The sequence below is a fragment of the Rhinolophus sinicus genome, chromosome 6, assembly GCF_057876585.1.
Source record: "Rhinolophus sinicus isolate RSI-liver-muscle chromosome 6, RSI-T2T, whole genome shotgun sequence".
NCBI lineage: Eukaryota > Metazoa > Chordata > Mammalia > Chiroptera > Rhinolophidae > Rhinolophus > Rhinolophus sinicus.
Window position 1 is genome coordinate 50674479 of NC_142506.1, and position 22699 is coordinate 50697177.

The 22699-nt window shown below is 37.7% G+C and overlaps 1 protein-coding gene across 11 annotated transcripts in view; it reads right to left on the reverse strand.

The window, feature by feature from the left end:
* Window positions 1-22699, reverse strand: part of RGS7 (regulator of G protein signaling 7) — a 440443-nt gene that overhangs the window by 26756 nt on the left and 390988 nt on the right. For all 11 annotated transcript variants that reach the window (XM_088799096.1, XM_088799097.1, XM_088799099.1 and 8 more), the window contains 5 exons: window positions 12750-12824; window positions 5051-5149; window positions 3811-3872; window positions 2682-2792; window positions 1342-1467 (listed from right to left, as the gene is read on the reverse strand). In XM_088799096.1, coding sequence (XP_088655222.1) covers window positions 1342-1467; window positions 2682-2792; window positions 3811-3872; window positions 5051-5149; window positions 12750-12824 — 473 coding nt within the window. The remainder of the gene's footprint in view (window positions 1-1341; window positions 1468-2681; window positions 2793-3810; window positions 3873-5050; window positions 5150-12749; window positions 12825-22699) is intronic.

A 22699-nucleotide genomic window follows, 5' to 3' on the forward strand; every position in this document is an offset into this window, starting at 1 on the left:
AGGCTGTAATTTTAATGAGATCAGGAACCACTTTTATTTATTTAGGTGATACTGGTGAGGCTCATGACTTGTTTATTTCTTCATCACAATACCGATAACGTCAGCCTTTTTTCCCCCAAAACTCAGAGAATTAGAGGAAACTCTACTTCTCCATCCATTAAAATGCTAAAGATATCCTTTACCTCTGCTATATTTTCATACATTCTTGTACTCAGTAATTGATGATGTGACCTTAATATAGCAAATGTTATTTAATAGGCCCAATAAAAATTCTTAGCAACTGTTGATCTCATAAACTTGGGAAGGGTTCTCATAAACTTGAAAGAAAATAGGAAGTTGCATCCCAACAATCCATGACAGGCACACAAATGTGATTATATTCTGTGGTCATCGTGCTTAATCCATGGGACATCTGTCAAAGGCCTACATATTTCCAAATGTTTTGTTATTGGTATCTGCTAAATCCCCTGAAAAGAATGTGACAATGCCTGGCACTGCTTAGTTCCAATGAAAATAAATGAATAGTGAGACCTTTCAGTAAATGAATTTCACAGGACTGCATATGTCATGGGTAAGTAAATTAGGGTATCATGTTTCAAAAGAATAATGAATGAAACAGCTCATGGAAAAACAGTTTCATGTAGTGGAAAGTTATCACTCACTTCAGGGATCTTAAACAGAGCTATTAAAATATATTTCAGTGTCTCACATTAAAAAATTTAATTTCCAGGTGTCTTTCAAGTTAGAAAAATTTCAACAATATGTAAGGATGATGTTTACAACAGATGGGCGAATGCCTACCCCGTCTCACTGACAGCTTAATGTAGTGTTGCTCTCAATTGCCCTGAGGCTGGCTGTATTTTAATGTGCAAAGTAAATGAGCTGCCCCCATAGTTTTGCCTCAAGTTACTTGATACAGGCACCCCATCTCTTTTTCTACCTCTTACTTGGGAAACGATATGCAAAGAAGACCAATATTGATAAATAGGTGATATTTTAATTTAACTACATAAATATTATTGGCCATTTTCCACTTTGCCAAACATTAGTCTAGGTATTACACTTCTTTATGGAGTCCATGTCAAAGGAACCAAATTTATGTAATAAATAGATCAGAAGACACTGTAAAAATAAACCATTAAAAGGAATTTATAAGGTTGGACTGACTTTGCCTTGGTTACCCTTTTTCTTTCCTCCATCAAGTGGCAGAAATTCAGTGAGTTCATATTGTCATCATGATGTTGGTGGGAGAGTAATAAGCCTATTAAATGTTAAATAAGCAGACATATTACAGGTAGGTACCTCTGGTTTATAGCATAAGATCCACAGAACATGTCTTACCTTAAGTTTTCTGAGCTGAATTCTGACTCTAGAAATTTAAGAAACTGTTCTCTCCCAACTGGGTCTTTCAGTGCTTCATCCATGCCAAAGCCCCATCGTTTTACCCTCTGCTGGCTTGGTTCTTTGCTATGGGAGATACAACAAAACAAATATATTCCTTTCATTACAAGCCCTATTGTCAGCTATTACATTTCCCCTAAGAATCATATATACCTTTAAGATCCCATCTTTAACTTTCAGGAAAAACAATCTGATTGATGACTCTGCATGAAATTATAGTGAGGTGTAAGTTAGGCATCAATAATAAAGTCTAATGTTTATTGAGCATTAGGTACAAAGTGCTCTCGATGGACTTCCTTAGTTTTTTTCAGCAGCTTTCTGAGGTAGGTACTATTATAATTCTCATTTTATAGATAAAGAAATCCAGGCACAAATGAGGGTTATAACTTGCCAGTGTCAGACAGGTAATAAGCCGTAATATTGCAGACATTCTGACCCCAGAGCCCAATTTCTTAGCCGCTACACAATGCATTGTCACTGGAGGAAAATGCTTGGGAACCTAAAGGCCTAAATCCTAGTTTATGACACTGTTGTCAATGAAATGTGTGGCCTAATCCTGGCAGTGTAACAATATTTTGGGGTTCCAGCTTCCACATCTAGAACTCATGGCTAAACAGTCGTGCACTTGTCAAGCATTTCAGAACCACTGGGTGGAAACAAAACAAAGACAAGGTCCGTAAATCCAACCGAGAGCAGTGCCACAGATCACAGCATATCACTCTGTAGTGTGATACGCAATGATCTTTGTTTGACTCTGTCAAGACTGATAATATAAATTTCTCTGCCTCATGAAAGAAACCGGGGAGTCTTACATTGTGCTTGGGTTTTCTTAAGAAGCCAGTCTCTTGTCAGTTTTTCTTAGAGTGTTTATGGTAAGGCCATTTTGTTCTAAAATTGAATGTATAATAGCATACTCGTACTGGACTTCAGAAAGTATGGATTTAGCATCCATTTTACTTGAATGCATAGGCCTTTGTGACTATGTGTGATTTTCAAGGAAGCTAACAACAATGACCTAAATTTAAAGAACTGAAAATCCCAGCTCTGACTAGTCTATCTTAAAAGCCTTACATCTGTAATTTTGTGCCAGTCCTTCGGGAAATGCAAATATTCATACAAGTACAAATATCTAAGGTTGAAAAACCGTTACTTTGAATACAAACTTTATTATGAGACACAGTAAAATCACCTTAATGATTAATCAGCTGTAGTAATCTTCCCATTTCATCCCGACCCTGAAATAAGTGAAATGTTCAAAGGGAAGAGAAAATGCCACTTACCTTGCTTCAAGTTCCCAGAAAGTCGTATCATCAGATAGCCATGGGTTAGAAGGGTCAGGTGGCACAAGAAACGGGTCATATTCTAAATACTGTTCCGTGTAACTTAGCAGACTAGAGAGAAGAAAGATTTCCATTTTCCTTAGTTTTCTGGTTAAGGTTATATCCAGCCCAAAGTAAGGAGCACAATACAAAACTACCAGGCCAAGGACTCCTTGCTTGCTTATAGAATGAAATCCAATCAATGGCAGTTTTCACATGTCAATAACGTCTTGTGCTTCTTGGGAGACAAATGTGGCTACGGATTCCATCTCTCCACAAGCCTAAGCCATATGAGTCAATATCCCTCCATCAAAATGAAGCAAAAGGAAAGAGGTCAGTGTGTGACGTCCTAAAGGTCAGTTCCAATCCTTGGTCAACCAGTCCACCCACAGCTGAACTGCTTTTAGCCAACTTGGAAAAGAGGTTAAGAAGGAATTTTTGTCAAAAATATTTGTAGGAATTAGGTGAAAATGGGATCACTGGCCAAAAACATTGTTTTAAGTCTGTATTTAAAAGTAAACCAGAGAGAGAGAGAGAGAGAGAGAGAGAGAGAGAGAGAGAGAGAGAGAGAGAGGAAAGAAGTTGAAGAAGGACTTGACAATGCCTCAAAGTAAACATGAATGACATTAAGAACAGATTTGAAGAAACGAAGAAATGGAAAATACCTAAAATTTGAGTTGAATTCAAATTCTGAAGTCATGCAATAACTCAGTAGGGTGAATGTTATTATGAATTTACAGAAAGGCTCTGAGTTGCCAAAAGGTAACTTCAGATGTTGAAAGTGTCATTTCTCTTAGCAGGAGTGAAAAGATTCAACTCCTTAGAATTAACTTCTATGTCTGATTCTGGTTGCACAAGGATTAGACCTCTAGAGATTAAGACAAAAATGATCATTCTGCTATTTAAACTACAACAAAAGAGTTATTTGAAAGTTTTCTATGTGTAAAAATGAAAAACAAAATAACATTTCTTACAGGGTTCCAGTTACTTTTCTCAGCTCCTCTCCCAGTAATAATTCCCTTACCATTTTTAACACATTTAATTGTCCTATGAAACTTTAAAATTTATATGGACATCTGGAAATACTTACCTATCAGCAACTTTTGACATTTTTAACCGATGTCTATCTAACTGTATTTGCCAATATTTTATCTGAAAAGAGAGTTAAAGAAGTAGTCACATAAGTAGTAACATTCTCACAATTTTTAACTCTGATTTCTGATAGATTGAGCAATTCCAACCAAGAATATGTTCTAAGTCAGTAAAATTTCAAAGTCTGTAAAACTAATCAAATGAAAGGGCTCTGAAAGAGTTAAAAACTAAAACCTGTTTGAATGTAAACATATCCAATATCACTTTAGAATAGCAATGAATTTGAACATTCTGTCTGCTTTAACAAAATGTAACTTTATTTTTAAAATGTTAAAGAGATTTTAAACATTTATTTCTGGTAAATAACCAAATCAGAATCATATTTACCCCCTAAAGTCAGAAAATAAATGCATTGTTGTTATTATAATTTCAAAATAAATCTTTCTTCCTAATACTATTCTAACAAAGCAGCAGCGGTGTGCATTTTGAGAACAGTTTTATCAACATTTCAAGACACACACTCACATGGACGTAACCATGCATGGAAAACTTTCATTTAAAACTCTCTGAATTATTTTTCCTTTATGATGATTATAAATATACTAGAAAAAGTATGTATTACACTATTGATAAATCATATTGCAATAAAATATAAGGGAAAAGAATCAAAAGAAGAAAAAGCCTCATGACTGAACTAACCAAGTGATTAATTATCATTTGATATGAGACACTGGTGTTTGCTTTGTTTGCAATGTTACTTGGAGACAAAAGTATCGATCAACTGGTAAAAGAAGAAGTGGCATATAGCATGACCCAGTGTTGATAAGGGAAAACTTCAAGAGGCTTATAGATACACAGATCCATACTGTAGGAACAAGAATAAGCACTCTTGTGTGAAGGTCACGCCACGTGATTGGATATGGGAAACACATGACTCAATGTCGCCAACTTCTTAGCTTCTCATCCTTTAAGAGCTCTGGGGTGCAAAGTAACTCGTGATAATGGAGGCATCTATAAATTAGTGTATGTGACTTTTAGGAATTGGGGAATTGAATGTGGAAAAGTTTTGACTACATATCTCAAAATGAGACGATTTCATTACCTTTTCACAGCAAATTTTCTACATGAAACAGACAGTACAAGTAATCTTTTAAAATACCTCCTATTCACATTCACATCTGGTTTTTATAGCTGCTACTCTGTAAACCATTAACAGGTAACTTTAGAGGTTGACCCACCTGTTGTTGTAACTCATCTTCTGTTGGAGGTTTAGTTTCTGGTGTGGGCGTGTGGGTAGGACTGTGACTTCTAATATCATTTTGTAAACCATAGACAGACTATGTAAAATTTAAGAAGAATATGTTAGGACAAAATACCATTTTGCATTATAGATTCAGTAGGGTAACTTTGCTACCTATTTGATTAAGCTTCTCCTCAAAACGCAAAGGCACTGCTATCATGAATATCATTTGAATGTAACATAGAAGCATGGCTCTTTGAAAAAGATTGTTAACTTTGAATAGATTATTAACTTCGCCCAAACAATTGTTTATATGGAGAGAACACGGTAAGCTTGCTAATCAAATTCGGGGTTGGGGGTGCTGAGAGCACTTTTTCTTTGGACTTGAGGATAAAGGATGAGGACATACGAAAACTGGATGAACCCCACAATATTAAAGTTACTAGACAAGTGTGAAAAGAAACTCTTGAAATCAGAAGAGAGTAGATCCACACATTCGGTGAGCCAATTTTCGGAACCATTACCAACCTTTCCGGTATCTCTAAATTCAAATGTGTTTGTTTCTGACCTGTTTTCACGTGGACTCTCTCTCTTCTTAGTGTTAACCTCTTGGTTCTATACACTGACCATTTGGACTTGATTTTTCCAGTATGTCTCTCCATTATCTTGCTCTTCTCCCTTCTTTAACAGATTTTGACCTGGGTTTAACCTATCCGAATCATCCAGTTCAGACTATCTTTGGTAGGTCCTCTGTTCTCCCCTCTCCTGCTCTATCCCCAACCTCCTGGAACCCAATTCCTAAAGCCAAAGAATAGTATGAATGCTGTGAATTAGTTATTAACAGGACAGAACTGAATGAACTGAACTTTGTCCTTCCATTCATTCATGCATTCATTCATTCATTCAACATTTATTAAACATTAACTATATGCTGGATATAGTTAATGTTATGCATTAGGGATCTATTAGATTGGTGCCAAAGGAATTGCAGTTTTTGCAATTATTTTTAAACTTTGGAACCGCAATTACTTTTGCACCAACCTAATAGAAGTAAAGACAGATATGCTTCCTCCTCATTGGAACTCATGATCTAGTGGAGGGGAAACATGTTATGCAATCATACAACTATGTGATTAAAAATGTGATAAGTATTAGAAAAGAAAATAACAAGAGCATAGGGCCTGGAGTACAAGGAGACTTAATTTCCGTTGAAGCAGAAAAGGCCTCCATGAACTATTACTAATTCCACTTGAACATGATTAAATAAGACAACCTTCTGAACTCTGAAATAACAGTTGAGGTGGATTTTTGTTTTTAATTAGGCAACTAAAAGATCACCAATTATGCAATAACTGTACTTTACAACGTTTGCTATTTTTTTCAGGTATGTCACATTCATTTTTCATAAGAAGAATTAAAAACGACTCCAAGGCTTGAACGTTCCATTTTTGTTTACCTTGGTTTAATTACTGTGAGTTCTTTAATAGAAATCTATAGTTCATGTAAAAAATGCTTATAAAACAGGATAGCTAACAGTTTTAACAGTAAGTTTTTTGGTTAGGATTAAAAATAATGAAAAAAAAAAAGCGCTAGAAAAATACCACAATTTATGGTGTTCTAGAAGTAAAATGATCCACAAGTTGTTTTCTGTCTTTGCATTTCTATGATGACTTCAACATGTAAGCATTTCACATGGTCTTTGTGAAGTTCCATATAAGACCCAAACCATTGGGAGGTAGGTGTCCCTCAAAGCAGTCTTCTAGCATCCTAGCTACTGGCTCTGAGGTGACTCTGGAGTTTTCATTTAATGTCTTCTATGCAAGTAAACATCAGGAATTCTCTCCTTTATCAATCAGGGTGCTGTTCATTTTCTGGGGACCAGTGATAGCTTTGATTCTTGGCCAGAGTGAAAATAGCCCTGAAGAGTGCGATTGTATGTACAAAGCTTATTTGATGAACAAAGGAGTTAAGAAAATTGATCTTATTTTGGCAGACAAATTATGAGCATTATTTGAAATGTGAAGGAATTTTTTAGAATAAGAAAATGTATTAAAATATTGGCAAAGGGTTGGTGGACTAGAGCTAGCAACAGGTAGGGCTAGAGAGGAAGAGGAATGAAATTGTCTAAATGTCAGTATTTGCAGCTGGGGGAAAATCAAATTAACTCACTGGGCTCCATTTTGAGTTTTAATAGCCAAAATCGTTACTAAATCAAGATGCTTTGTCTTGATCAACCCATCCTATTATGCCTAATGGTGCCTAGATCAGGACTTTTCATATGTAGTGCTGTGTTTCCCAAAACTAAGGCCTAGCCAGACCATTAGCTCTAATGCGTCTTTTGGAGCAAAAACTAATACAAGATCCAGTCTTATTTTAATATAACATAAGACCAGGTCTTTCTTTTTTTTTTTTTAATTTGTTGGGGAACTGCGTGTTTCTCCAGAGCCCATCAGCTCCAAGTTGTTATCCTTCAGTCTAGTTGTGGAGGGTGCAGCTCACTGACCTATGTGGGACTCAAACCCGCAACTCTGTTGTTCAGAGCTCGCACTCTAAACAACTGAGCCATCCGGCCGCCCCAAGATGGGGTTTTATATAATATAATATAATATAATATAATATAATATAATATAATATAATATAATATAATATAATATAATATAATAATATAATATAAAATACTAGGTATAATATAATACTGGGAATAATATAATGTCATATCATATAATACCAGGTCTTATAGGATATAAGACCCAGTCTTATAATATAATATAATATAATACCAGGTCTTATATTAATTTTTGCTCCAGATGCATTAGAGCTGATGACCTGGCTAGGTCTCATTTTCAGGGAAACATGGTACCATCTAAATGAATCCTGGATAAGTTATTCATTAAATGAAACAGATTTGACTTTCTACATAAATCTGTTCACATGATTTCACCTCACATTTTAGAAGAGATCTAAGAAAAATTTGCCCCTATATTTTTATTTTTGGCAGGCAGAGGGGGTTTTAAAATAGAAACTAAAGAGTGCCAGAAGCTCTTATGCCTTTGTATGTGGAGTGTGATCCCTGGGATTTTTCTAACTGGTGATGGTGGGGGAATATTTCTCTCCCCACTGGATTGCTCAGCTCAGTTAGAGAATGGATTGTGACCATGTCCGATGCCGTGAGGAGGAAGCCAGGGCAGCGAGAGAGCAGAGAAAGGAGCCCGGGGAGAGAATGAGAGAGAAACCAGACTATGTTCAAGGCCCTGAATCCAGAACACCCAGGGCCAGCTCCGCCACTGCCTACTCTCAAGATTCTAGAATACTCCCTTCTTTACTCAGGCTGGTTTGTGCAGAATTTCTGTTTCCTGCAACTTTCTATACTCCTACTTGGAACACTTTTGTTTTACTCTAAGATACCGTGTTTTCCCCGAAAATAAGATTGTATTATATTAAAAGATGCATTAGAGCTTATGTTCAGGGGATGTCATCCTGAAAAATCATGCTAGGGCTTACTTTCCGGTTAGGTCTTATTTTCAGGTAAACATGGCATGAGTAGCTTATCCTTTTATCTAACACATTACAATTAAAAATTACACATTTTGCATATAGAAATAGGAAATGCCATTCTTTTTATGTATAAACAGCTATAGCCACTGTATTCATAGGAGAAAAAATAAACAACTAATCATGAATTTGCTAACTGTTCTTCGAGGATGTACATATTAGCTGTTAACTAAAATATTAGGTTCCATAATGTCCAAATGAAGGTGACAGAAAAAAGAAAGTGAGACAAGAAACAAGATACTGCTGCTTTGAAATATGGGTTATGAAGTTACAGGAAGCAATCTGAAATGTGGGTCAGTCACATATGCACAAATGCTTTTGTCATATTCCTCGGGTTTTATGTTGTTCTAGGATCCCTGTAGGTATTATCGTATAGAAGGAGTAGCCTGTGATGATTAATTGTATGTATCCACTTGGCTGGTCCACAGTGCTAATGTTTGATCAAACATTATTCTGGGTGTTTCTGTGACAGTGTTTCTTTTGGATGAGATTAAAATTTAAATGGGTGGACTTTGAGTAAATCAGATTACCCTCCATAGTGTGGGTGGCCCTCATCCAATCAGTTGAAGACTTGAACAAAAAGACAGACCTCCTCCAAGTAAGAGGGAATTCTGTTAGCAGATGGTAATTACTCCCTGGTTCTCTAGCTTCTAGCCTCTAGCCTGCTGGTCTACCCTGTTGGGTTGGGGCTCTCCAAGCCTCTACAGACACCGAGTCAATTCCTTAAAATCTCTGTCTCTGTCTCTGTCTCTCTCTCTCTCTCTCTCTCTCTGTCTCTCTCTCTCTCTCTCTGTGTCTCTCTCTCTTTCTCTCTTACTTATCTTTGTCTCTATTTCTATCTCTTTCTCTATTTATCTCTGTGTTCCCATTCCTTTGGTTCTGTTTCACTGGAGAACACTGGCTAATACACAGACTAATATAGTTAATATAGTTAAAGTTTTAGAAGCAGTCTGAAGACCATCAGGCACACAGTGTCCCTTAAATTTTGCTTATCTTAGGCTCATTTCTCTCTGATTATGCTACATTATCATTCTTTCATAGAGACTGGAGGGAGATTACATACTACCTCTTACTTCGTATTTTAGTAAAGACAAATTTAAAAAGATACATTTAAAAATTCACTAATCCCAAATACTTAAAAATATCTCAAATCAGATATACATCTAAGTCTTCTCTTCATATGTTTGAATTCAACAATTAAATATAGCATTCCAAACCCTGCATTCTTTGGTGCGTATGCTAGACTATTGTGTTAGGGGTTTACTGGACCCTTTATTCTTGTTATAACATATAGTCAACAAACATCATTACAGCTGAATCCCAAAGAAATGAATAACAACTCTCTGTGCTAAGGGCAGCATCTGTTTTTAAAAATGAAGTGTGACCCAGGGGTTCCAATTCCTCACCAGCAGCAATATAAGAAAGAGGTGATCATAGAGCTAAGAGAAGGAGCAAAGGTCACAGGCCAATTCACAGTGAAGACAAAGGCAGTTTCCAGAGGTGGTAGGCTGGCCTCTGCCATTTCTGTCTGGGGCTCACAATCCCACAGAACTGTCTGCTCTCTCTGTCTGGGACAAAGCTGTGAAACCCTCAGAGGAGGATGGAACAGTTAGCTACTTATTGTCTAATTACTTGTTGATAAAGTGTTGTGGCAATTTAGAATCACAAATGATTTAAATCCCCTTGAAAACATGTTATGGAATGAGTTGTGTCTCTCTAAAAATCCTAAGTTGAAGCCCTACTCCCCAAAGGGACTTGATTTGGAGATGGGAGTCTATAAAAAGGTAATAAAGGTTAAGTGAGGTCATTGGGTGGGGCCTTAATCCAAGAGGATGAGACACCAGAGCATCCATGTGCTTGTTTTCTCCCACCCCGACCTCTACTACATGAGGACATAGCTAGAAGGTGGCTGTCTGCAAGCCTGGAACAGAGCCCTCACCAGGAATCACCCCGGCCAGCACCTTAACCTTGGATTTCTAGTCTTCAGAACTGTGAGAAAATAAATTGCTATTATTTAAGCCACCCAGTGTGTGGTATTTTGTTATGACAGCCTGTGCAGACTCATATACATGTATAACACTTAATGAAATTATGTAATTATATATGCATAGACATTTGTCTGTCTGCTTGTTCAGTGTATGCATTCTCCTTAGATCATGTGTCATGGGAGCAAGGGCAGCCCTGTCCCACTGACTGCTAAATACCTAAAGATGAGTACTTGCATGGCTTCACGTGGAGACTTATTAAACATCTGATTGAATGGATCATTCCACTTTCTAGCCAAATACGAGCTAACGTAGCCGTGGTGATAATTCTAAAAGACAAACCAGTATGTGGCATAGAGTCCCATAGTCTTCTATGTAGAGTAACATTGTTTGTGAAGATTCTAACACATTTAACACTTCTGACTATGGGAAGCTATATTTATGAAAAGGTGAGAAAGACAGTATTCTCAAACTGTTAAACCCAAGGGCGTGCATGCTACGTGCTGGAGCATTCTTCAGAACTTTAGTTTCTCTCCGGGGACTTTAGTGCCTGTGTTCTACCATTACTCATTCACAGGAAATTAGACCACAGCTGAGACAAAGAGAGCTCAAGGGTTCCATCTCACTGCAGCATTTTTCCTTGCTACGCCTCATGTTTTCCCAGTATTAAATGAGGCCTGATGGTCTATGAAGAGCAGCACTGTCATTTATTGCTTTTGAAATTTTCTAAAAGAAGGATGCCATGTGAACTATTGGTAAGGTATCAGTATTGAGTATAGTGCTAAAAAGAGACTGTAAATGATTGCTTTATTATGTTTACATTCTATCGCGTTAATCCATCTATTTTTTCTTCTGAATCAGAGCACACCTCAGTCGGTGGCTGTTGAGGAAACTTGACACAAGTAAGATATTACAAGGAGTAACTCTTTAAAATCCAGAAAGTAGTAAACGGTAGCTTAATGCACTTTTTGGAGAAATGATTACATTTTTGGATGCTGTTCCATATGTTCGTCCCCAGTCCTGTGCTGCAAGCAGAGGATAAAGGGAACCGAGCAGGGCCTGTCATGAGAGAGGACGCCCATGGGCCTGCTTTGGTCTGGCTTGGCCTTTTTCTCTCAGAGTTCCTAGGGGCAAACACTTTTGAGTAGCACATCCAATTGGGTTTTGTGGCACTTTTCCTATAGCTTCTTTATCCTAACATCAAGGTAAACTGCCTTAAAAGAAAGAAACAGTATTTGAACCTCTTTGGGGACTTTGAACACGATGCATATGTTTCTGGGGTTGGAAGAAGAAAGACAACTATAATAAGATTACAAAAATAAATGTTTTGTGCCTACTTCAGGGACACATACCCTGGAAAATGCTATGGTTACCTAAGAAAAAAGCCACAGGAAATGGCTTTCATCCAGTGGTGCCAAGCTTGGACTGTGTCCTCAGAGTGATTATTTTACAGGCCAAAAGTTCTTATGTGCATCAAGCAATTTTTTTAATGGAATGGATAAAAATGACTTCTAAGTGTATGTGTTACTTTTATAAATATTATAAGTATTACTGCTATGTGTCTTCAAAAATTATTGAAAATGTCATTAAATTCTGGAGAGCTGTTTTGTTTGTTATGCACTCTCTCATATAACAGACACCCGGCCCGCAATCACTGTTTTATGGTTTTGTCACAAAATTGTGATGTTAAAAGGAGGTCTGCATGTAAGATCTATAATTACGCATCTTTACAATGTTCCTTCTCCCTCAGACTTTCATCTAAAAATGGTTTTCTCTCATTAGCATTACTTTTTCTTAGATAGTCTCCATCTACTTTCACTCATCTGCTGGACTCTGAAAGATGTCTTCCTGTGCTGATGACTGTTCTCTAGGATGGAGAGAAGAGGGTTCCTCAGCATCCTGAGTCCCTTCCTGTCAGAGCCAGTCCTGTCAGTCACCTGCATGCATTAGGATGGGGCTATTTCTCCAGGAGAGAAGGGAAGGACTGACAGAAAACCAGGGTTTCAACTCCCAGATTTTCTTCTAGCCAAACCACAAGGAAGAGCAGGGAAAATACTTGAAGATACTCTATGAAATGGGACAAAAGATGTTTAGGACTAATGTCCTCTAAACAGTGCAAAGCTCATTACTAAGCTCCATCCAACCAACACTGATTTTTACCTTCCGTGTTTTGTGTGGATTTCTCATTCTGGATGACTTCTTAATGTCCACTTCGGTGGTATTTACACAGCCAGGCTGGAAATGGAAAAACAGAGAGACAAAGGAATCTTGGGATGTGAAGTTTATGATGAGCGCATTCATGACTTGCTCTCCAGAACCTGAGGAAAGGCCATGACGACACAGCCACTGGCTGCTCTCTACATGGCCACAATCATTTCTATCAGCAGCAGTCTGTACAAAATACGCAACACTCTTTACTACTCAATTGCCCTTCAGATACCATTCTCAATGAGCTCTCAGGGAAACAGGAAAAAGAAACACGTGAGTTTGCATGGGCAAGTGAGTGTGGATATTGATAGCTGCAAACCGGACAGGTTTAGAACAAGGGTATGCAGAGGCCAAATGGGGCAATAGCCCCAGGTGGTACCTGCACACACCCTCACTCAGTGTACCAGCCAGATGAGGAGACACTGTGATTGGATGGTTGCTTGCTCCAGGTTAGAAAACTACAATCAGGTGAGCCAGCTCAAATCCCGGAATAAATTTGTTTATAATACAGATTCATGAAATCCAGTGACTGGGAATATTTGTTTTCCATAGACAATGTGCAAAGGAGGCTGTGGTTAAAATGAGAAATCTCCAACTTTTCTTTTTCCTTTCCCTCAGGCAGGTGAACCTATTTAAATGGGGCGGGGGGTGTTGGAGGAATAGTGTGGGCAGCCCGCTCCTGGTCCTCTGATAACCTGGGGGTATCATTTGGCTGGATTTATTGCTCTGTGGCACAGAAACGGAGAACTGTAAAGCTTCTTTTTTGTTTGGAGGAGGAGAGAGGTGGAGGGAGGGAGTTAGAAAAGAGAGAGAAGAGGTAAGGAGGGTGGAGAAGTAGAAGAGGAAGAGAAGAAAGGAGAGGGAAGAGAGTGAGGAGGTGGGGGAGACAGACTGTGAATCAGGAAACAGAGCAGAAAGGAGATGAGACCTTTTGTCTAGAAAGGTCCTTACATATTGCTTGTCCTTTAGAACTGATGGGAGTAAGCAAAAGAAATACACGGATTCTATTTACTTTCAAGTTTTGGACAAGATGTAGGCATCCCTGGTACTAGTAAAAAGTATTGTTTTGTGTGTTTCTGCTCAATTCCTCTATTCCTCCATCCCCCCAAGATTCCAAGATCATTTACACATCAGATATCCTTGAAAGTGACTCCGGAGAAACTACAAATGTGGAAAAAGGCTTTTGTGCAGTTGCGATGGAGTTAGTAGGGAAGAACAAAAAGGCAGCGCTGGTGTGATTCGAGAAATAAGCTGTTCTCCACTGGCAAGCAAAGGGATTCGCTCCCTTTACAATGAAGACGTAAGACATTTCCGTAAAGAACCCTCTCCCAGTATCACAGCCATTGAGACAAAACTCCACCGTAATATTGTAAGGAACAAAAAACAGCACGAGAAAAGCAAATTTTCCTGATTTGTTTTCTAAATAGGCTACATGTGAAGTGTATATACTTCACACACACACACACACACACACACACACACACACACACTGCACTATAACATTACATAAATTGTAAATTTGGTTTGTGTATCTCTTTTTTTATTTTTTTATTTTTTAATGAAAGTTTATTAGAGTGACAACTGTTAGTAAAGTTACACAGACTTCAGATGTACAATTCTGCTATACATCATCTACAGTATATATCATATTGTGTGTTCACCACCCAGAGTCAGTTCTCTTTCTATAACCAATACATTTGATCCCCTTTATCTTTTTTTTTTTTCCCCCTTTATCTCTTTAGGAAGAGAAATAAATAGTTGGTCTAACAGCACGGTCAGCTTGGCAGTATAGGAGGATGAGAGAGCACGCACCTGGATTGGATATATTTACTAATTAATACTGAGCAATTCACGTAAACTATCCCAGCGTCAGATTGATCAACATCTGATATTCTGACTTAATTTTTCTGCGGCTGGTCTAGGCATCAGTATTTTTAGAAGGACCTTCAGTGATTTTAATAACCAGCCAGGATCTACAACAATTGATCTAGATGCAACAAAGATAATGTTTTGGAAATATTAAAGCAATGTCTTTTCATTTCCTATTCAATATATATTTCCTTGCAGCCTTTCAGCCCTAAGTCTGTTAGGGAAGGGGAGGCACTGAAATTCTTTAAGTTCTAATCAATATATCCAGAGCCAAGCATGACAAGATAGATCATAGAGAGTTTTCTTCTATATGATAAGGGGTGGGAATAATGAGGATATAATATACATAAAAAGGAAGGCATGTCCTTCCATCACCGGGAGAAAAAGAGAAATAAAGGTAAGATGTAAAAAAAATAAAAAATAAAAGAAATGGTAAGATGTAGAGCTCAACAGGTGTCCCATTTTTCTCCTCTGAAGGAGAAACCCCAAGGGGAGTGGAGGGAGTGGTAGAAATGTCCAGACAAGTATAAGGGAGCCTGTGAAAGTGGGGGTGGGATAGCAAGTCCCATCGCCCTATTAGCTCCACATGTGATCACAGCCAACACAAATCCTTTCAGTTGGGCAGGAGTTGGCAAGAAAGATGAGGCTAAGATAAAACTTCCCAAGGCTCACGTGCAGCAGGCAAGGGGTCCAGAATATATCACATGCCCTGGAAATAATGGGCACAGAGGTTCTGAGAAGAGTAGGGGGTGGATGGGAGCCTGAGGTTGGGACAAAGGCCGCAGTGTGCAAGGATTTTATGCTGGGAGCAAATGCCTGGAGGATGTGGCTAAGGAAGGAGCACACACTCCTGCAGTAAGTACCAGAAGATGAGACGGTAGCCCCTTTATGTCCCAAACTCCTATCCAAAAGCAATCTTGCGTAGCAATAGGGAAAGAAAGAAGAGATCCAGAAGTGTGATCATTTATCCAAAAGTGACTGAGTTACCTAACGTGATGGGATTGCATCATGCAGAGCACACACATTGAAACCTATCCTTTACATGGTCTTCTGAGGAAACTAGGCCAATTACAGAAAATACAGCAAATGTATTTTTTTAATACATCTGTAGAGTATGAACTAATTGAACTTGAAAGCTCATTCTGTAATGAGCTGGACTTCTAAATCCATCTTACTTCATACCAGGTGGGATCACTGAAAAATGGTCTCAGAAATTGTGTCAACCACTGCAGGCATGAAGTGCAAAGGATGTATGTATGTATGTATGTATGTATGTATGTATGTATGTATGTATTTAGTTAGTTAGTTAGTTATTTTTATCTCTCATATGGACATATCTGACTGCAGCCCCAGAGAGAACTACAATTTTCACCCTCAAAGTTCAAGATTATGGCCATTTAATGAATGAGCCATTAGCAGACATCTACGTAAAATTCTATTTGAACCAATTACTAACACCATTAATGAGCAAATTAATAAGAAAGCATCAATCCTAAAAGTAAACATTATTAGAGACGGAACCCTGAGACAATCTTCCATAGCTCTGCTCCTATCTCAGGCAAATAAAATCTGCCAGTTCAAAATTTGCTGCTAATGGCTAAATGGTTAACATAATAAACTGGCAGCATGTCTCAGTGACCTTCCAGCACCCTTTCATTTCTAAAGAACCCCTTGGGACTCATAGTTAAACAGATCATTGATCTCTAATTTAAATAGGGGATTCCTGAAGATTAAAAAGCTTAGATGCCCAAAGGTGTCTACTATATTTCTGAACAAGTCAGTTCCTGATCTAGTTTTGATGACCCATGAAATAACTGCTTTCAGAAATCAGGCTCTGTGGTTAACAAAATAGGGCAATACTTTTTTGAATTGTTTAGATGTATTCAAGAACTATTTCTTTCTGCATTTAAGTGTCAGAGTTTGTGTAAATAGCGAGATACAGAAATGAAGACACAGTCCATACCTCAATAATCTCCTAATATAATGAGGACGACAGACACGTGAATTGTCACAATGTGGGGGGCATAGGACTGGATAGACAGTGGCACAGGGGTCACCTGACGACAGAACACCTTATACATTCATGCTCATGTGTATTCTGTTGGTTAAAAACCGATATGGTAGATAAATATTTTTTAAATTTTTGTTTGTAAGCATTTTTGATCTCAGTAGGGTCATGTTGCCCTTGGTTATTTAAAAAAGGCAGTTATCTTTCAGAAGCATATATAATATGTACCACTAGCTGGCACCAGACCCACATGAATGTTATACATAAATTGGTTTTCTGACTATTAAACATACCTTCCCAATAAGCTAAAAATAATGTTACCATTACCAATAGGCACTCAATAAAAATGTTCAAATATGTACTATCTGCCAGACATAATATCAAGTACATAGTATTGGATTTAAGGAATAATAAAGTGGTATTTACATTGGCCTACTAAAGAATCATAAGTTATGTCTAGTGAGTTAAAGGTGAATTTATTTTCAACAGAATTAAGCTGTGTTGTAACAATACAATAACACTATTTATTTGAAAAGTAGAATTTGATGCCTTGGAATTCATTCTTAAGAGAGCAAAAGGTGAATATAATTGAGAAATATTACTGCCATAGCATTCACGTAAGTGTCTTAATGAGTTGCAAAGCAGAAGCTGGAATTTTTGGTGTGATGATATTTTATTTAAAGGAATCTAAATACCATTTCATTCCTCTCATGACATAAAGCATTCTTATTCGTTGTAGCAGAAGGCACACTTGTGTTTAGGATAACATGGGATAATTTAAGGACCCTTCACTGAAGAGCAGAACTAAGAGTCAGTAATGGAGAACAACTCTCCTTAAATTCAATCACCATAGCTGATGTGTAACTGCGCACAAAAATGTCCTAAGTGACAAACGAGTGGAGATTTAAGAATGAAGTGGCAAATAGAGCTGATAGTAAGATATATGCATATTCTTGGAAATATTTTAAAAAGGCATGTTTCTGGGAAATTAAGGTTTTTGAATATATATGTAATTATTGGTTCAACAGAACATTGGTTTAATTCTAAACATAAGTGAAAGTCATTGGAGAGTTTTAAGTAGGGACGTGACTTGGTATGATTTGTATTTAAAATAAAAACAAAAACAACTCACTATGCCCTTCTCAAAAATGAATTTAAAATAGATCATAGATCTAAATTTAAAATGCTAAACTAAAAAACTCTTAGAAGATAACAGAGGAGAAAATGTAGGTGACCTTTGGTTTGGTGATGGCTTTTTAGATACCACACCCAAAGCACAATCCATGAAAGAGATCATTGATATGTTGCTCTTCATTAAAATTAAAAACTTCTGATCTCTGAAAGATACTGTTAAGAGAATGAGAAGATAAGCCACAGACTGGGGAAAAAACAGTTGTAAATGACACATCTGATAAAGAACTGTTATCCAAAATATGCAAAACTCTGTTAAAACTCAACAATAAGAAAGTGAACAACCCAATTTTAAAAATGGGTAAAAGATCTGAACAGATACCTCAGTGAAGAAGATATACGTATGGCAAATAAGTATATGAAAAAATGTACACCATCCTGTCTCATTAGAGAACTGCAAATTAAAACAATGATGAAATTCCACTACATACCTATTAGAATAGCCAACGTCCAGAACACTGAGAACACCAGACACTAGAGAGCAAGTGGATACAATATATGTGGATACAATATATGTGGATAAGTATGTGGATGCTATAATAATGGAAACACGTCATTATGCATTTGTCTGAACCCATAGAATGGACAGCACAAAGAGTGAACCCTCATGTAAACTATGGCCTCTGAGTGATAATTATCTGTCAATGTAGGTCCATTGATTGCAACTACTCTGGTCACGTAGTGGACAGTGGGAGAGGTTCTGCATGTGTGGAGGCAGAGGGCATATGGGAACTAGCTGTACTTTCTGCTCAGTTTTGCTGTGAACCAGAAATTGCTCTAAAAAATGAAGTCTACTGAAAAATAAAATGAAAAAAAACTCAGGACTAGTGAGTACCTTGGGAGTGGATTATCACCGTGGGGTCAGGGCGAAAATGGAAACAAGGTGACCAGTTAGATTGTTGCAATAATGTAGGCAAGAGATGATGGTGACAGAATCTGCACATCAGCATTAGAGAGATGAGAAGTATTGGGTTTGGGACACATTTTGAAGTTATAATCAATTAAACTTACTGATGGATTGGGTGAAAGAGCATCCCAAGGGAAAGAGAATAGTCAACTGCAACTCCTAGTTATTGGCAAATGGGTAAGGTGGTGTCATTTACTGAAATGAGGAAGACTTGGGAAAGAAATAAATGCGAACAAAGACAGAAATCGAGGATGAGTCCTGGATTGTATTGACATACAATTTTAATATTTACTGAGTTCTCCAGCTGGAATGCAGCTCTTTACACAGTCACTACCAAGATTCATGACTCAGAACATTGCCAACATAAATGCTTGTACAATGATCGCCCTTCCTTTAGCATCATCGTTGGCAATATGGAGCATATTGCTGAACGTACAACATTAATACCTGATGGTCAATGACTGAGAGCCTGGTACTCAGAGCCTCGGGCACACTTCCCTAAAAGTCTTCTCCGGTGAGTCCTACCTCATTCTCCTAACCTGCTCTGGTTGAAATCAGATCACTTCCATTTAACATCTAGGAAATGTCTGTGCATCCCCTTTTGTAGACTAGCAGTTGTCATGTAGACACAAGTACAAACAGACTGTCACAGTTCTCAGCAAGCTACCAAGAGGACTCGAATAAGTAAGTTTGCCTGTAGCGTTTTTGTGAGTGCTGACATTGCTCTCGTGTTTCATGTTCACTTTTAAAATACTTAAAATAGTCCCAGCTAGGATTGCTTTGTTTAAAAAGAAAAAAAAATCACTGGGTAGAGATTGAGTTGTCATACTTACCTTGAGTAAAAGAGATCCTTGAGGGAGAGACTAAGGCCTGAGGCAGATGTGCACTTATTACACTTAGCCTGCCATTCACACGAGCCATTGATCTCTCTCCCTTTCTATTTTTTTCCCATACAAAATGCTGGGTGAAATTTGAGGATATGCAAAGATTTTCAATCGGGAGATAAAAAAAGACCCTTAGATTTAAGACACACACGAAATTTGCCCTGTACTGTGGGGTTCTGGGGTGGCATCCAAGGTAATTTCATAACCATCAGGGGATTGACATTTTGGTTCACATTATATTGTTGCTCTTCTGGGAGCCCAGTCATGAGAGGGTGAATAGCAATACAGAATTTGGGGATTCCTGGTTCATGGGCTTAATTACCATCAAATGCTTTAAAGTTTTTGATTTTAACACTTATGGTGTTTGTTGAATGCAGGAATGAAGGAATGAAACCTAGACCAGCTCTCTAATGGCAACGAAAATTTCCCCAGTGTAAAAATTGAGTGCCAGAAAATCGATTAGTTACTGAACTGGTGAAACCAATCTTTAATTTTGTAGATATTATTTTTTTTAGTATTCATGATGTAATGGTACCCTGTAAGGGGAGACCAAACCAAATAAAATTCCTAATAGTATAAATAACTCACAGTAAGTTCAAAAGGCTTACAATAATTGTTATAATGCATAACAATGGGACAGCTAAATATGGCAAGTTCATGAAAATCATCATACATTGGAATTACCCTTGAATTACAACAGCAGCCCTAAATTTAATAGCCTTGAATTACAAAGGATACAGGAGGCTCCTAAGTCATATGTTTCTAAATGGAAAAGAAGTTTACTTCCCTTTACAGACCAGACACACAGAGAAAGGCTGCCTGAAACACACACCTAAGCTTAGCAAGACCTCTATAAAGAAGATGCATTTCAAAGACACCCTCTATTACACGAAACTTGGTTTCTGAAAGCAGAAAAAAATAAGTACTTTATCTAGTGGTGTCAGAAAAGAGGACTTCAAAGAAAGTTATTTTTCAGATTGTGTATGTAATCTCTAAGAGCCAAAACTTAATTTTATTACAACCATTGGAAAAAACATCCCTGCATTCTTACACAAGTATTTCCAAAGCAATGCAATCTTGTTGATTCAAGGTCATTACTTGGAACAACACTTATTTTTGCCACCCTTAAGACAGCAATGCCTATGAGGCTAGATTGCTCTAACTCTTAATGTTTTTTGAGCTTTTATGTCATTTTATGCCATTTTTAAGAGTGTCTCGGCCTTCTCCCTGTCAGTGTTCACTTTTTGCTTCTCTTAGTGTCCTTGTTTCCAGCTCCAGACCATCATTCTGTAATTTGTCACTTGGGTTCTGACAGCAGTCAGGAAACCAGACAAATACCACTTTAACACAGTGTCTCATCCAACAACGTACAGGAATTAAGTGTGTAGCAACATGGATAGAGCTTGAGATTATTGTGCTAAGCAAAATAAGTCAGACAGAAAAAGTCAAGAACCATAGGACTTCACTCATATGTGGGGAATAAAACTGAAAGCATCAAAGGAATAAGACACACAAAGAATGTGGGAGTTTTAACAACTACTTTGGCTTAGATTTTCGGAGTTTATTTCTTGGTTGAGTTTTCAATAGAATTAGATTTTTGGATATGTGAGGTAGGAAGTATAAAAACTGACAAATGAAATGTAGACAGATTCTCATCATATCTTTTGGAAAACTTATCAGGACATAAATATTATACAAACTAATTAAGTGGGTCACAGTAGGTGACATCAAACATTTATCTGGAGTTCTAAGGGGAGGGATGGCATAAAGAACAGGAGCTGGAAATTCATTCTGTGCTCTAAGTACTGGATTGAAATGCGTTCTTTTTCCTGAATAGATCCTTTTTGATGATGGAATACCTGGTTGATTCAATTTTTCTGGTGGACATATTCCAAATGAGCCCATAAAAGTATGCAAGCAAATTATGCATGCAGTATAAAATTACAGGCAACCCCCGCCCCCGTCCCCTCTCTATAGAATACCATATCTGCTGGTTCAAGCCCAGAATCAGACATGGGGATTTCTAGGTTTTACACTTGTTGAACTCACACGGCACATTCCACATTGTGGCTCTTTCCCAGCAGCCTGGCATAGCTGACAATATTTAGCCACCTCTCAGAAATGCTGTGACAATTGACATATACTGCCTTTTGCTTGCTTCAGCGATAATGCAGATGTGCAAGGTATTGCAGACATCTAACACATGAAAAGTTTAAATTGAGGGGGAGCAGAATACGCTACCCCAGATTGTACCAGTTGGGCGTGTAGATTGTTTAGAGCTGAAGACAACTGAAGCCCAGCAGACTCAGGAAGAACTTTTTACCTCCCCCTTAACTGCCGCAAGAACTTAGATCAGGGACCTGAACCAGAAAGAAATCTATTACCAAAAATAACTTATTTTTTAATATCCAGCAGACTTCCTTGCATAGCATGGCAAATATTTGTTCATCAAACATCTGCTCTTCTCAGCTTCCTGTAAATTGTCTCCCCCCACTTTGAGATCCCACATCCCTTATCCCCTTCATTTACCTGACTGCTGCGGAGACTCATATTTTTATGGGGCTCCCATATGTATGGAATTTTTTTTCCTGTTAATCTGCCTATGTCAATTTAATTATTAGACCAACCAAAGAACCTAGAAGGCAAGAAGGGAAAAGTGTTCTACCCCTACAAAATAATTACACACACACACACACACACACACACACACACACACACACACAACCTAGTTGTGCACAAATCTGGTCTTTACACAATAAAATATCCTGCTGTGCATTATAAATTGACAAAAAAAAGATTGCATACTCTTTAATAGACCTAGCATGGGATTGTGGGGCAAATGCCAGGTTTTTAGTCAAAAGTAAGAATTTGACTCTTAGCTGTATAATCAACAAAAGTCAACTCCTCTACAATCATTACCCACCCTACAAGGTCTCTGTAAAGAGTAAGTGACCTAATGAAGTAAAAAGCTTTTGTGACTGGAAACTGCCTTGAACATTCTAATCAACGTCCCTACGATCTTCAGTAGTAATCCCCACATATT